This window comes from Hypomesus nipponensis, chromosome 11 (genome assembly GCF_054491055.1).
Source record: "Hypomesus nipponensis isolate SF chromosome 11, ASM5449105v1, whole genome shotgun sequence".
Lineage (NCBI taxonomy): Eukaryota > Metazoa > Chordata > Actinopteri > Osmeriformes > Osmeridae > Hypomesus > Hypomesus nipponensis.
This window is the reverse complement of record NC_140371.1, coordinates 11,317,976-11,331,887: the sequence shown is the minus strand read 5'-3', so window position 1 is coordinate 11,331,887 and position 13,912 is coordinate 11,317,976. Positions and strand designations below refer to the sequence as shown.

At 39.4% G+C, this 13,912-nt stretch overlaps 1 protein-coding gene across 6 annotated transcripts in view; it reads left to right on the top strand.

The window, feature by feature from the left end:
- Positions 1–13,867, top strand: part of kcnh1a (potassium voltage-gated channel, subfamily H (eag-related), member 1a) — a 32,019-nt gene extending 18,152 nt beyond the window's left edge. For 4 of the 6 annotated variants that reach the window (XM_084709514.1, XM_084709512.1, XM_084709513.1 and 1 more), the window contains 4 exons: positions 427–626; positions 1,727–1,979; positions 4,616–4,812; positions 11,563–13,867. In XM_084709514.1, the coding sequence (XP_084565640.1) occupies positions 427–626; positions 1,727–1,979; positions 4,616–4,812; positions 11,563–12,426 (1,514 nt within the window). In that variant the 3' untranslated portion in view covers positions 12,427–13,867. Of the gene's footprint in view, positions 1–426; positions 640–1,709; positions 1,980–4,615; positions 4,813–11,562 lie in introns of all 6 variants that reach the window. The other 2 variants (XM_084709509.1, XM_084709510.1) reach the window with 2 other exon arrangements.
- The last annotated feature ends 45 nt before the right edge of the window (positions 13,868–13,912 follow it).

Here is a 13,912-nt window from a genome sequence, read left to right as displayed (position 1 = left end):
GTTTGTCACCTTGTCTTTGTTATTCTTGTTATGGATGCCTGCATTGTCCTACTGCTGAGCTACAGTGACACTGGCATTGCAGCATTTCAATGACAGTTGAAGTCTGGCATATGGTAACAATATTTTTGTCTGACTACTTGACAGTTGAGTTCTCGAAAAGGGTAAAAAAAAAAAAATGGCATACTGTAAAATTAGGATTCAATTATGTTTTGAAGACATTTCCCCTGAATTCCTTCAACACTGTAGTTAAAGAGTGCACTACTCCTTTACTATTAAATAAAACAATTGACATATAGTGATTATTAATACGTGATAATCCTTGTCATTTTTACTTTTAGTATAATACAATTATAACCATCTCATTCAATTCCTATCTTTGCTTAACCCACCTTCTCAGTCATGTCATATCATCCTTATCTTCCCCAGCCCTGCTGTATGCCACTATCTTTGGAAATGTGACAACAATCTTCCAGCAGATGTATGCCAACACAAATCGCTACCACGAGATGCTGAACAGTGTCCGGGATTTCCTCAAGCTCTACCAAGTGCCTAAGGGACTGAGTGAAAGAGTTATGGACTACATTGCATCCACCTGGTCCATGTCTCGGGGCATAGATACTGAAAAGGTATCTCAAACTGTAAGCCAGATATTCATTACCTTGCATGCTGTTCCGGTGTTGGCTTTTACTGCATGCTAGAGCTTGCACACTTGGTTTGTGTTAACATGGTATTAGGTACCAGACCTGAGCAAAACCTTTATTCACAGTATCTCCAGACCTGTGGTTGATTCAGAATGACTGACATCATGCAGCACATGGTATTGAAGTGCACAAACAGCCTGACATAGTCTACTCTTTGCCCAGGTCTTTTTTGGTACATAGTGGTCATTATGTGGGATTCGTTGTGGTGTAGGTCTATGAATAGAGGGGGTGCATTTTTTAAGTAAAAGGTTGAATCAGCAGTTTGATGTGGCCAAAAGCAGCTTGATGACCTTTGATACTTACACAAAGAGTGCAAAGCACAGGGTTTCATCCTATTGATTGGCTTATGAAGCTTTATGGCAGTGTCCTGGTCTACAATATTGATACAAGCATGATCATTGTATTGACATCTTTTTTTATTCTTCTTTGTTGGAGTGAGTGAGATTTATTTGCTTTGCACTACTTGTTAGTATATGAAGTCTTTTGGCTAAATTTACAAAGCAGCATGAACAATCCACATAAACCTTAACAACTTTGCATAAAATGTTCATATTATTTAAATATTTTCAAGTATAAGAGCATGTATTTAACTAATATTAGGCAAGCTCCAAACCCTTTGTCCCCGCAACCAGTCCACTCATTAAGTACATCGAGAATATTTCAAATGTCCTCTTTTTGAAGTGACATGTTGTACATATACAACATCAAATTCTAAAGAACTGTCAATTGTGTGTGCTTTGTCTTACAGGGTATAATTTTGGTTACTTAATGTCATCACATGACGATGACAGGAAGTCCACTACCCACGTTGTAAAGAACATTTCTGTGGTTGTTGCCCATTTCAATTAGGCATGGTCTGAGCGCACAAGTTCACACCATTGACTTTTGTCCTATGCTTTGAAACACTTGTGTTAATGTATGTTGGATTTGCCTGCAGGGGAATAGTTTTATTGTATAGCAGTATCAGGGACATCGTCTCTCACTTTATTTCCTTTATTTCTCCCCACCCACCCTCCCCTCTTCAGGTGTTGCAGATATGTCCCAAGGACATGAGAGCAGATATCTGTGTCCATCTCAACCGGAAAGTATTCAAAGAGCACCCAGCCTTCCGATTGGCCAGTGATGGATGCCTCCGAGCCCTGGCAATGGAGTTCCAGACTATCCACTGTGCCCCAGGGGACCTCATCTACCATGCAGGCGAAAGCGTGGACAGCCTTTGCTTTGTCGTGTCCGGGTCCTTGGAGGTCATTCAGGATGATGAGGTGGTGGCAATTCTGGGTGAGTTAACGGCCTTTGAGTGTTGCACTGTTCAAACATGATGGAACGTTTTTCTTGCACCTTTGTGTCGATCACTGTGTTATCGCCAAACATGGAGATGATGACATCCAAAATACAAGTGTGGCAGGGCTGTCGTTAGACCCTTTTTTACTGGGGCACATGCCCCAGCATAAATCTGCTGTGCCCCAGTAAAATCTAAAGTTTGAGTTTTAACAATTTACTTTATTAGTCAGTGCATTCATTTTGATTGATAATCCCAGAAAATAAAACGCAGTATCCCAATCAATGCTTGTAAAACCAATGCACGCAGAATTCCATGTCAGCACGCTCTTCTGAGCTTGCCAAATAGCCACTGCAGCACACAGAAGTCCAGGTGTCGGACTTGGCACCCAAGTCAGAATTGAGGTAGGTTAAGAAAACATTACAAAACTAAAGATAGTTTCTAAATGATAGGCCTACCGATCATTTTGTCTCAACCGATCATTTTGACTAAAACATAAAAACAATATTATATGGAACTCAAAAAAACTGTATTTGTACAGTATTTAGCTCAAATGAATGCGAAAAATATATAGGGGCCTGTGCCCCAGTAGAGTTTTATATCTAACAACGACTCTGAAGTTTGGCATCCTGACTAGGAGCAAATACCAACATCATAACTCACAAATTGCAATGGGTGTGTAGCTGATGCACAGGAGAATTGGTGTTATATCACCCAAACAAAATGGTCTCTGAGGGAGCAATACTATTATTACATAGCCGCAAGTAGCACAGCCATGGTTCTGTGTCAGGTCCTGTCCCTAACCTACTATTAGAGCTCCCTCTTTGGAATGATTGATATCGTTTTCACTGGATAGTCCATGATAATGTGGCCCCAGGTGATAAACTACAACCATAAATCAAGTTCTTATTAAGCTAATGGTACTGCAGCAGCAACCAAAATGCTAACATGTGCCATGTCACTGACCATTGCCCTGTCTAACCCATCTGAATAATGTTATTTGTAATGCTTAGCACAGTGGCAATGACATACTGTCTGGCAGTGACATAATTTTGTGTAGACAACATTTCATATAACATATATCCACTAACCCTCTCTATAACCACACTGGTATAACTTCCAAAGTGCACATGAACTATTAAGAAACTCTGAATTTTGTATTAGGTAATTGAACCAGCTGAGTGATTGGCCCTTTGTCTGTGAATGTCTTGTAATTTTTTTTCTTCTTCTTTTTTGTGTTTTGGGGGTGGTTGTCACTTGTCACAGCTATTACCAGCTCCTCACTTTCCATATGCTGGTAATATTGTAGCTTTGAATCCTCTTTTTCCAAATTAACATTTAGGGCACAATTTTGTTTTACTAGTTCTATTGTGTCTGTTCAAACTAAACAAGCATACAATTCACCCCATGCACTGTACTGTAGCACTCACCTAATTGAGCCATTCTACTGTATTGTAGTTTGAGTTATTCGATATCCACACATAACCTTTGACCGTATGTATGTCCCAGAGGAGTAAATGAGTAAGAGCTGTATGGTACAGTTTCACATTTCTTAACCAAAAAGGCCTTGATATTTTTTGTGCTTGTATGTTTATGCTAAATGGATAAAGGGCTGATTTAGCATTTCCCAACACAATGAACCGGGGTAGTGTACTGTGCACAAAGCATTGGATGTCAGAATGTTTGTGCCAGTTGGAGGCTGTGTTTGTTTGTTCCAAGGAGTTGATCAAATACAACATGTCTGGAAGACAACCATGGGAGCAGATTATGTATCATTTGAGTGTTTTCAGACTACAGTCACTCCTAGAAGATTCTAATAGCTCAATTCTAAGATATTTGGAATAGCTTACAGTAGTTCCTGCTCCCATTTCTATCCCTGCTTGATTATCCCAGTTAGTTAACCTACTAGCACTATCCTAGAAACACAGGACATCTTTAAGATAAGTATATAGTATCTTGTCTTTTAAAGCCAACATTTACCAATTCCATCAACAAGCCTCCAATTTCCTGCTCTCTGAAGCCACTTGTGTATATTTCACCTGACCAGACGGTTCATCTGCCGTCAGCTTCCTAGCCAGAGGAGTCTGGTTCTTCTCCTTGAACTTTCTGTACAGGACTTTGGCTGAACAGGTCTGGGTGCTGCAATATTCAATGCTCAGAAACCGGATGTTCCTGTGCTACGATTGAGTGCCCTCTCACGCTGTCTCTCAAAGTGTGTCTTTTTAAAAGTGTGTCTTCTGACATGAATACATTTTCTCCTCCATGTATTCTGAATGTCCAGTCTCGGACGTTACAAGGGATGCATTGTCCAGTTAGTTGGACTTGGCTCAGAAATGTTGATGCAAAACTTTAGGTGTTTAAAAGTATAAAAGGTGCTTTGTCTGTAGCTGGCATCATTTGCCCCATTTCTGCACCCCAAACACTTTTCCTTCTCTCTCCATCTCCACCTCTCATTCATGTCTTCAATAAATCTTTAACATTTATTTTAGTGGGTGGTCTGTTCTTTGAGAAATTGACTTTGTATATATTCCACTGAATTATGGAACTACTTGTCCAATGGGCTTGTGTTAGAGAATAACCCCTTGGTGTTAGGTCATATAAGCAACTTATTTTATGATTTTTTTTTCTCTTACAGGCAAGGGAGATGTTTTTGGAGATGTGTTCTGGAAGGAAGTGACCCTTGCTCAAGCATGTGCCAACGTGCGTGCATTGACCTACTGTGACCTCCACGTCATAAAAAGAGATGCTTTGCAAAAGGTTCTGGAGTTCTACACCGCCTTCTCTAACCATTTTTCTCGGAATCTGCTGCTTACCTACAACTTGCGGAAGAGAGTGAGTATTAATTTTGAGTTGCATCTTCTCTCTTGCTAAATATATCCGTCCTCCCTGCCTCACAGGCAAACATTTCTCTCATCTAATTAATGGTTTTCATGTCTCTCCAGTATGTAACCCTGACTTCATCTATGCTCTGTTTTCACTCATGTTTAAAAAGCCCACTTAAAGGATCCATTCAAATAACAGTGATATTCAAATATATATTTTGATTATGTTCTGCTTAGTACTGTTTTACTATAGTCCTAAGATCCTTTGTATGTGTAAAACATTGTGATCCGCTTCTGAAATGTTTTAACACAAGCTTTTCCAAACCTGAGATCTTCTGATGAAACCGTATTTTAATGGTTCTCTGAGAATGGCAGTGGATCAGGTGGAGGGCTGTGTTGAACACTAATTGCTGTCATAAGGTTCAAATTGAGGGATGCTCACGAATGAAATACAATAAAGACTGCCAACATTAAAGAATAGTGTGCTCGTGTTTGCGGAAAAACGTGTGGTCATGGATCACACAGCCGAGCCTCTGTGGGGGAAATGAAATAAAGAGCACATCTACGGATGCTGGTCAGGATTACTAGTGAGTGTGCTAGCAATTTAGGAATATTGATGAAAGGCTTGTATGTAAATGAGTGCTGCACACAGTCCCACTGTGTCCATTTCCCTGTCCTGCCAACTGTTTAATATGAATTAAGACACAGAACAACAATAGGCTGACAATTCCTCTTTGAATATGACTAAATAAATAGAAATACATCAGTCAGTTTGACCATACCTGTATTCCAATTTTAAGAGCTGAATGGAGCTGTACATGGAAATCGTGAAGCACTTTCACCACTGTTGACATTTTAAGTGCTGAATGTGCATATTGTGTGGGCGTGATGTGAAAACTGATGTTATTATGAGCCCAACTTTTACACTTACCTGAAAACTGATGCTGTGTCTGTACTCAGTGGGAAAGCTTGCTCGTTGCTGTAAAGTACTTGCTGTCAATGAGCTCTTGGACGGCTGCCTTTGGCAATACGATCAATACTGCTGCCTTGAATATCAAATGACTGGTTTGAGGTAACTTGAGAGAGAGAGAGAGAGAGAGAGAGAGAGAGAGAGAGAGAGAGAGAGAGAGAGAGAGAGAGAGAGAGAGAGAGAGAGAGAGAGAGAGAGAGAGAGAGAGAGAGAGAGAGAGAGAGAGAGAGAGAGAGAGAGAGAGAGAGAGAGAGAGAGAGAGAGAGAGAGAGAGAGAGAGAGAGAGAGAGAGAGAGAGAGAGAGAGAGAGAGAGAGAGAGAGAGAGAGAGAGAGAGAGAGAGAGAGAGAGAGAGAGAGAGAGGTGTAAACTGTAATCTAATATACGTATTCCAAGCAGCTTCTGAAAACGGCTTGTCAATTGTTATTATATATACATATATATATATATACATTTATATATATTTATACAGCATCTCAAAAATGAAGGTCCCTCTGAATTTACCACAGCATATTAACGATGTGAGTTCTAAACACAGGAGGTGTAATGAGTCAAGGCTTATATAGCCTCACTGTTTACTGGTTTAGGACCTACTAGAAACCCACAACAACTCTGAGAATCGTTTCGTTAAATGATTCACACATTTAATATAGATAAAATACCTTATACAGACATGAAATGCTTGGGGGACTTCCTCTGGGGAGAGGTAATCAATGTACTCTCAGCCCCCAAAGTACTATGTCTCTGTAATTAGAACTAGGGAGGCAGCAAGTCCTAAATATGCCCTTGACTTGGAGATCTTTAGAGGTCTAAGGTCATAGTTTTATTCATCAAGGTGCTTTAGTCACATCATCTAACAAGGTCTAACTAGATTTAATGAATCCCAACATATTTTGTAGACCATAGCCAGCCCAATAACATTGATAGCCATTGATTCAACTGTATCTTTGGCACTATTTAGATTGTAATAGATTTCACATTAGCCAAACTAAATACACAAAATATCCACTTTCATTCTTAATGCATGTCAAGTAAACACAATGGTTAAGTGCAGTGCATTTGCAACTAGGAATTCCCCAATATAAAAATATGCTGATTCCAGTTTTAGCAACACAGGACCAAGCATATGTGGAACACTGACCATTGAAATAATTTACAATATAATTTTGAAAACAGATGGCTGTTATTAGATCCTTCAAGGTCTCTTAACTTGTCTCACCTGACTTAATGAAATACAATACCATTTGATGATGCAACGTTTTACCAGGGATTTATTTGTTTATCTAATTCTTCGACCAAGCCAGCCCCACACTCTCTCTGAGGTGTCAGATACATTTTTGAGTAATTAGTTACCTGTGTATTTGATATTACTGATGATAATTGTAAAGTGCAACACCTACAATTACAGTCTGGACCCCTAGGCACAAGCACACACCTTTCATCATCTTACCAAGACAATTCAGTGTAACCATGAATAATCACTGAAAACACAAATAAAGTTGTAATATTCCCACCCCTTTAGGCCATCATAAACTTTAGTACTTGAATTAGGATTGATAAGAAATCCTGAAGGTAACCGGTGTGTGCCTGATGTGCACAAAAACTGCAAAAAAAGCAGGCCCTATGTAACTGCAATGTTGTTACAATGGGAATTGACATGTAGTTACATGGTAGTTAATGTAACCTTTCTGTGAAGTGTACATCTATCTATTTATCTCCATCCATCCATCTATCTATTGTGTCTTGGCATGACAAAAAAGATTACAGAAGTTAACATCTGGCAGGAAATCTCGTAACTATTCTCAAGACTGAACACCATAAGAGAAAATATGTAAACAAAGCAATGCTTCAGTGCTTTGCAATGCTTTCAACGCTAAACCCTTGAGTCCTCCAAACAAATACAAGGACAAAAAAATTGGTTCAATGCAGCCATCTTGATTTTATGAAAAGACAGGGGTTGGAATAGTTACTGTTTCTCCAAATGTAATCTATGGTTCCTCCAGGAACGAAAAAAACATGAGCAAGTGTTTCCCTTCGTTCTGAGCAGGGTAGTGGACATTTCTTAGGCAGTAGACAGAGAAGTGATGTAAGCAGTTTCATTATATTGGCAATTTGGTTTCATTGCAAAGCTGTGGAAGTCAAGATGTGGAACTGATTTAACATCTGTGGGGTTTCTGGTTACTGATCTGAGACCATAAGATAGACATGAACCCAAAATAGCTCCAGAGTTTAATCTCATCTATGGCGTTTGTATAATTTGAAAGGCTTAGTGTAAGACAAACTGCTTCTGTTATGGCAGGGACATATGGGCTAATTAAATGAATAAATCACCTAGTCATTCAAGTGAGAGGTGGAAGAGACAGTAGAACATGTGCAAACAACAAACATGTGACCCAATTAGATAAGAAGTTTAGCTATGAAATGGATGGGACATTGATTTACAGTATCATCGATCTGACAATGCATCATTTTGTGTGTAATTTTGGGGGTTTAATTATTCATTAACACCACACTGAAGCACTTTGAACCGCAAATCAATGTTTGTGTCTCATATATCAACAATATACTTTACCAACATAAAAATACTTTTATTTTATAAAATACAGCATTTTATGGTTAAAAGCATTTTCAAATAATATTACCAGGTACACGGTACTCATGAACTGTACTGTGCCATTAGCTCCGACTAACTCTCTTTCACCAACCGTCTCTGGAGGAGGGATCCCTTGCTGAATAGCCCCTCCCAAGGTTTCTTCAATTTTTTCTCCTCTAGTGAGTTTTTATGGGAGTTTTTCTTTGTCTTCCTTGAGGGTTTAGGTTGGTTATGGTTTCATGTGCGTATGTGAAGCCCTCTGTGACATTGCTTGTAAAAAGAGCTATACAAATAAATGTTGATTTGACTTGACTAACACACTTAAAAGGGAAAGTACAGTTCCACATTCTGTTTGCATGTGCAATAAAACCTACAGTTGAATCACTGCCCTGACAGGCTAATCTAAACCCCCCAAAGCCCCAATCTGATCTCCCTCTGTCCGTTCCTGCAGTGTCAGCACACCCACTGCTGAGAAGAAACCTGCTGAGCTGCCGTTATGCTCTCTTCCCACCCTTACGGGCAGCAACTCTGCAACCAAGAAGCTAAATAAATAAACACCATTTCCTCATCTTCACAAGCAATTAGACACCTCCCTGAAAATAATGAACCTAATTAAGCAAATGAACTGAAACCTCAAGTAAAACACATGCCTTGTATTCTGGGAAACAGCATAGTTTATTTACAACGTCAAAGACACATCTTATATAATTCCAACCACCACATCTTAAAGAGGCAGAAAGGATTGGAGTACACTAAAAGACGAAATACAGTGATTGGTGAGAGAGTAGGGGGGATGGGTGGCCGGACTGGACAGGGGGAAAGCTGTGCGTGCTGACTGAAGTTGTAGTGACAGTGTCCTTTTCTTGCATCTGCAGTGTGTTTAATAGCTGAGGGCATATTTATAGGGCTAAACTAAACTCAAATGATTAATGTAGACAGCCTGCCTCCCTCTCAATAGCATCAATCTTACCTAGAACTGTACGGATGTGTAAAACATTTTTTTGTTTTACCAGACCATTTCCTGTGTCTAGGCACAATATCAGACATTGACAGAGGACTATGTGCTAGGTTAATGTGTTCAATGAACTAATGAGAAAAATATATTGATAGGGGTCATGTTTCACTGGATGTAGATAGGTAAAAACTGGATATAGATAGATTGAAATGGTAATGTTTCTAGTTGTAAAAACACAGAGTTCTTAGACAAATATCTCATAAACATTAACTTTTTGGGGACTGAAGGAATCTGTACAACATAGAAGTGAATAAGGTTGATATGGAAAACTAGACATTAAAATAATGTAACTTTCCTACTGTGGATTTCCCTTGTCTCCAGGCTGTTCAAACTCAGGACAAGCTGAACTGCAGTCTTGACCTTATTGACATGTTTTGCGCCCCTCCCCATGATACAGAAGGTGACCTTTTGCCATGTGGATCCTTCACCAGAGTTGGCCCTTTGTGTGTAACCCTTTCGACCTAGTCTATTTGGCCCAAGTGCACCTTGTGGTGCTGAACAACACCTTGGTCCACAGTCGACAGGGCTGCCAAATTTGGCTTTATGTCTCCTCCAACAGCATATGTTGGGATATTTTATAACTACAATATTTACAAATAAACATAAATATACAAATCCCAAATAGTGTAAACTGTCTCTAACATCATGCATGGTTGGCTGGTAGTTGTAAAACATATTTAATGTAAATGTTCGGTGATAGTAGCAAGAAATATATAATGTATTAATTGATCAGATTTAAAGGCAAATTTTAAGAAAATATAAAAGTGTGCTGTTGCAGTAGGACATTGTTCAAGTTAGTAGCAGCTGCAGTGAAGGGTTCAGTTAAAGTTAAATTGTAATTTAAACTATTCAGAGCTGTATGTAGTTTCCTGAAGTATGCTTTCAGAAGTGCATTTGATATGCAGAATAAGAATAGTTTTCATGCCCCAAATTATCAATTATTATTGATTCATTTAAACCATTTATTCTGACTTGTGAGACGCCGTGTACATGGGAAAGTGAGGAAGCTATTCCTGAATAAAAGGCTTTCTGGGATTTGGGAAGTAAAAAGAGAACATTGCTTTCAACCTGGCTAGATATTTTATGCTTTTGATAAAAAATGTAAGAGCTGCAAGGCAGAAAGATCTGTAGTTGCCAAAAGTCTTTCTCCTGACACAATGACAATCTAAGAAGAGAGACACTTTATTATATCTAATTAATGTTTATTTGAATATCTGTTTGTTCTAAATAAAACCACACAGTTTATTCTTATTTAGCCTAGTCTGGTGAAGTTTAGTTTGATTACCTATTGTATTAAGGTTAATGTAATATTTGTACTTTTTATCCAAGAGTACATTAATTAGTTATACATAGTACTTACAAAAATCCATCATCTTAATTTAAAATATATTTGTGCATTTTCATCCTGGATGGATTGTTGAATTAAGAATCATATTAGCAAAACAATCCCAGCTGCAAGAAGAGCAGAGTGGTCTCAGCGATAATTTAGTTCAGTGGGTTTTATGGCTAACTTGAGTGCTTGGTTCATAAAACTGACTAAGCCGATGTTAGCATAACAGCCCCATGAGAAATTGGTTGGGCCACAGGCAAGATATGAACTTCAGAGCTATTAGAATATTCTCTTTGTTGACCTTTATCAAGCTCACAGATGTCTTAAAATGCATTCAAGGATTTTATTTACTCCAAACTTGAGAATTTAAGACAAAATGTTAACCTTTTCTTCCTACAAAAATGTATTCAAAGCTAAAGTCTAGATGTTGGTTAGTCATTATCTAAAGGACCAGGACTTTTAATCCTAACAAAACACTGAAGTGATACAGAACTATAATAGACTGAATAACACATCCACATCCTTTGGCATTTGGCATTTGATTGTGACGTGGTGCTTTGCTCCAGGGTTTTTAAATAGCTTAACAGCCTCTAGAGAGGTGAAATACATGATCTATTAGTAGACTTGTTGAACCAGAAAAAGGAGTAACACTATTCATTTTAATAATGCCGTTTTTTTGAGCTTCTGTATTCTAGGTATGTCTCGAGTATACACAAATGTGTTGAAGTCTGTTCATGTCAATCCACTGACAGTATAAACTGACATAACTGGACTCATGTTCTGTGGTTATGATGTAAACATATAGGCCTTTTTGTTGATGTTTTGTTGATGAAGGTTTTTTTTTCTTTTGCAGATTGTGTTTCGAAAGATCAGCGACGTGAAACGGGAGGAAGAAGAACGCTTAAGGCGAAAAAACGAGGCTCCGTTGAATCTCCCTCCAGACCACCCCGTGCGTCGGCTGTTTCAGCGCTTTCGGCAGCAGAAGGAGGCCCGTGTAACCACTGGAAGTACAGACGCCTCCGAACATGACCTGGAGAAAGGCTCAGTATGTGTGGAGCCTACTTTCAATCACGATGTCATAGCGACCACCAGCATTGTCACAGTAACAGAAAGCCCAGCAACACCTATTCCAAATGTGTCTGTCTCCTCCTCCATCTCTGGCACTTTGGACAAGGCCAAGCTCCAGGCACCGCCTTCTGTTGCCTTTGTAGGCATCCGACACTCTGAGCCTGCTAAGGTCAAAGGTTGGGGTCGTTTCAAGGATTCTATGTCTAAGCCGGACAATTGGAACAAGGTTTCCAAAGCAGAGTCCATGGAGATCCTTCCAGAGAGGACCAAGGTCCATGAGTCACAGACATCCCTCAAGAAGACGGACTCCTGCGACAGCGGTATCACCAAAAGCGACCTTCGTTTGGATAACATGGGCGACAACTTGCGAACCCCCACACAGGACCGCAGTCCTATTCAGCTTGAGGCCAAGCATGCCTTCTACCCCATCCCAGAACAGACACTTCAGGCCTCACTCCTGGAACTCAAGCTGGAGCTGAAAGATGACCTGAAGGCCCTGAATACTAGAATGTCCAGCTTGGAAGCCCAGCTTGCAGAGGCACTTAGGCTCCTGAAAGCCAGGAAAGCCGCGGGCGGCTCACCCAAACCACTGTTCGAGATCTCCCGACCTACCTCACCTGAGTCAGATAAGGAGGACATCTTCTCTTAAAGAGGAAAAGAGGTTGGTGAGACCTAAGGACAGTTGTGCATGCTGAGTTGAGGCCCATTACTCGGTGCCTTGCTGATGCTTGTGCGTTCACTGGTTGACAGAAGTGCAATGCGATAAGCGCCGCACTCTTATCCTCTCAAGGAAGACATATAGGTTGTAGCCCTGATTGGACTAGTGGTCGCCAAGGAGATATTGGGATGTTGTTGACAAAGGTATGGATACAGTGGCCAAGACCACCTTGGGTCTCGGAAGTAAAGCAGCATTACAAGCTTAGAGAACCTGATGAATGCGACACACTTTTGGAATTTATTTTAGAATGTAACAAACAAATCAGTGTTTATGTTCATCTTTTCAGAATCTCAATTTCTATACTTCAGACAAGGTCAGGTTGCATCAAACAGCCTTCTTGGTTAAAGACATTTTCTCACTCACAATGATCCATTTCCTCCTCCTGTAATAATCTTGTGTTTACATTTATATATTTGCCACTGATCTTAGATTATAGGCTGTAATAGATAGGTAGGGGAGGAAGGTGTGCGGAAAAATAAGTTATTACCACTTACATGTGCTTATCTAAAGTCTGTCACCAAGCTATGGGTATGAGATGCAGATCCATTTGCTGGAAGTAGGTTTGTTTCATAACAGTGTACTCCAATGATGGACACTTTGTGCCTGTGAGTTTTAACATGGAATAAAGCTGTTGGTGCGTCTCACAGATATCAACAGGGACTGTGGCATATCAAATCTGTTAAATATCCTTGATAGTTGGTTACAGATATACATATATTGTACGGCATTTGATTGAAGACATCTGAATTCTTACTTCAAAAGTTGTGATGTAACAGCCGTAAAATAACAAAGATGACATTTAGGGCCAAGAAATTCAAGTTTTGAGGTGAAAACTAGATTTCCTATTTGGATATACCATACACACCCATGCAATGCATAGGTCTCCACACTTAAATCATAGCAATAATTATGGATATATTTCTGCTTTGCAAATCTGTCCTACAATAACATAAAGTATACTGTGTGTGATATATTGTAATTACTGCAAACCATTGTTGGTATTAACCAATATTCGAAGCAAGGCACACAGGAATGCAGACTTCAGAATATACTGAATGACTCGAATAAGTCACTGAGTTCAGAGGAAGTGCATGTATTGCTGACATTGCTAAGCAATAATTGTGCATTGCTACAATGTGTTCAACCAATGAACTTGTTTGTGTCTTTATAATACTGAGAAGTGAATGTTGGGAGAAGTATAATATTTTTTTTTTTACATATTATAAAGTCTGTCATGCTGTACAGCATCTCCAAACTGTGGGTTCCAAAAGGTCATGCAGAAAAAACAATGGCCTGTACATAATTATGAACTGGCTCCACATGGCCTTTCTAAATGGGAGAACCAGTGAATAAAATCATAACATAGATCGGACCAAGCAGCTTAGCTCCACTTACTTCGTCACTGATATGACATCTT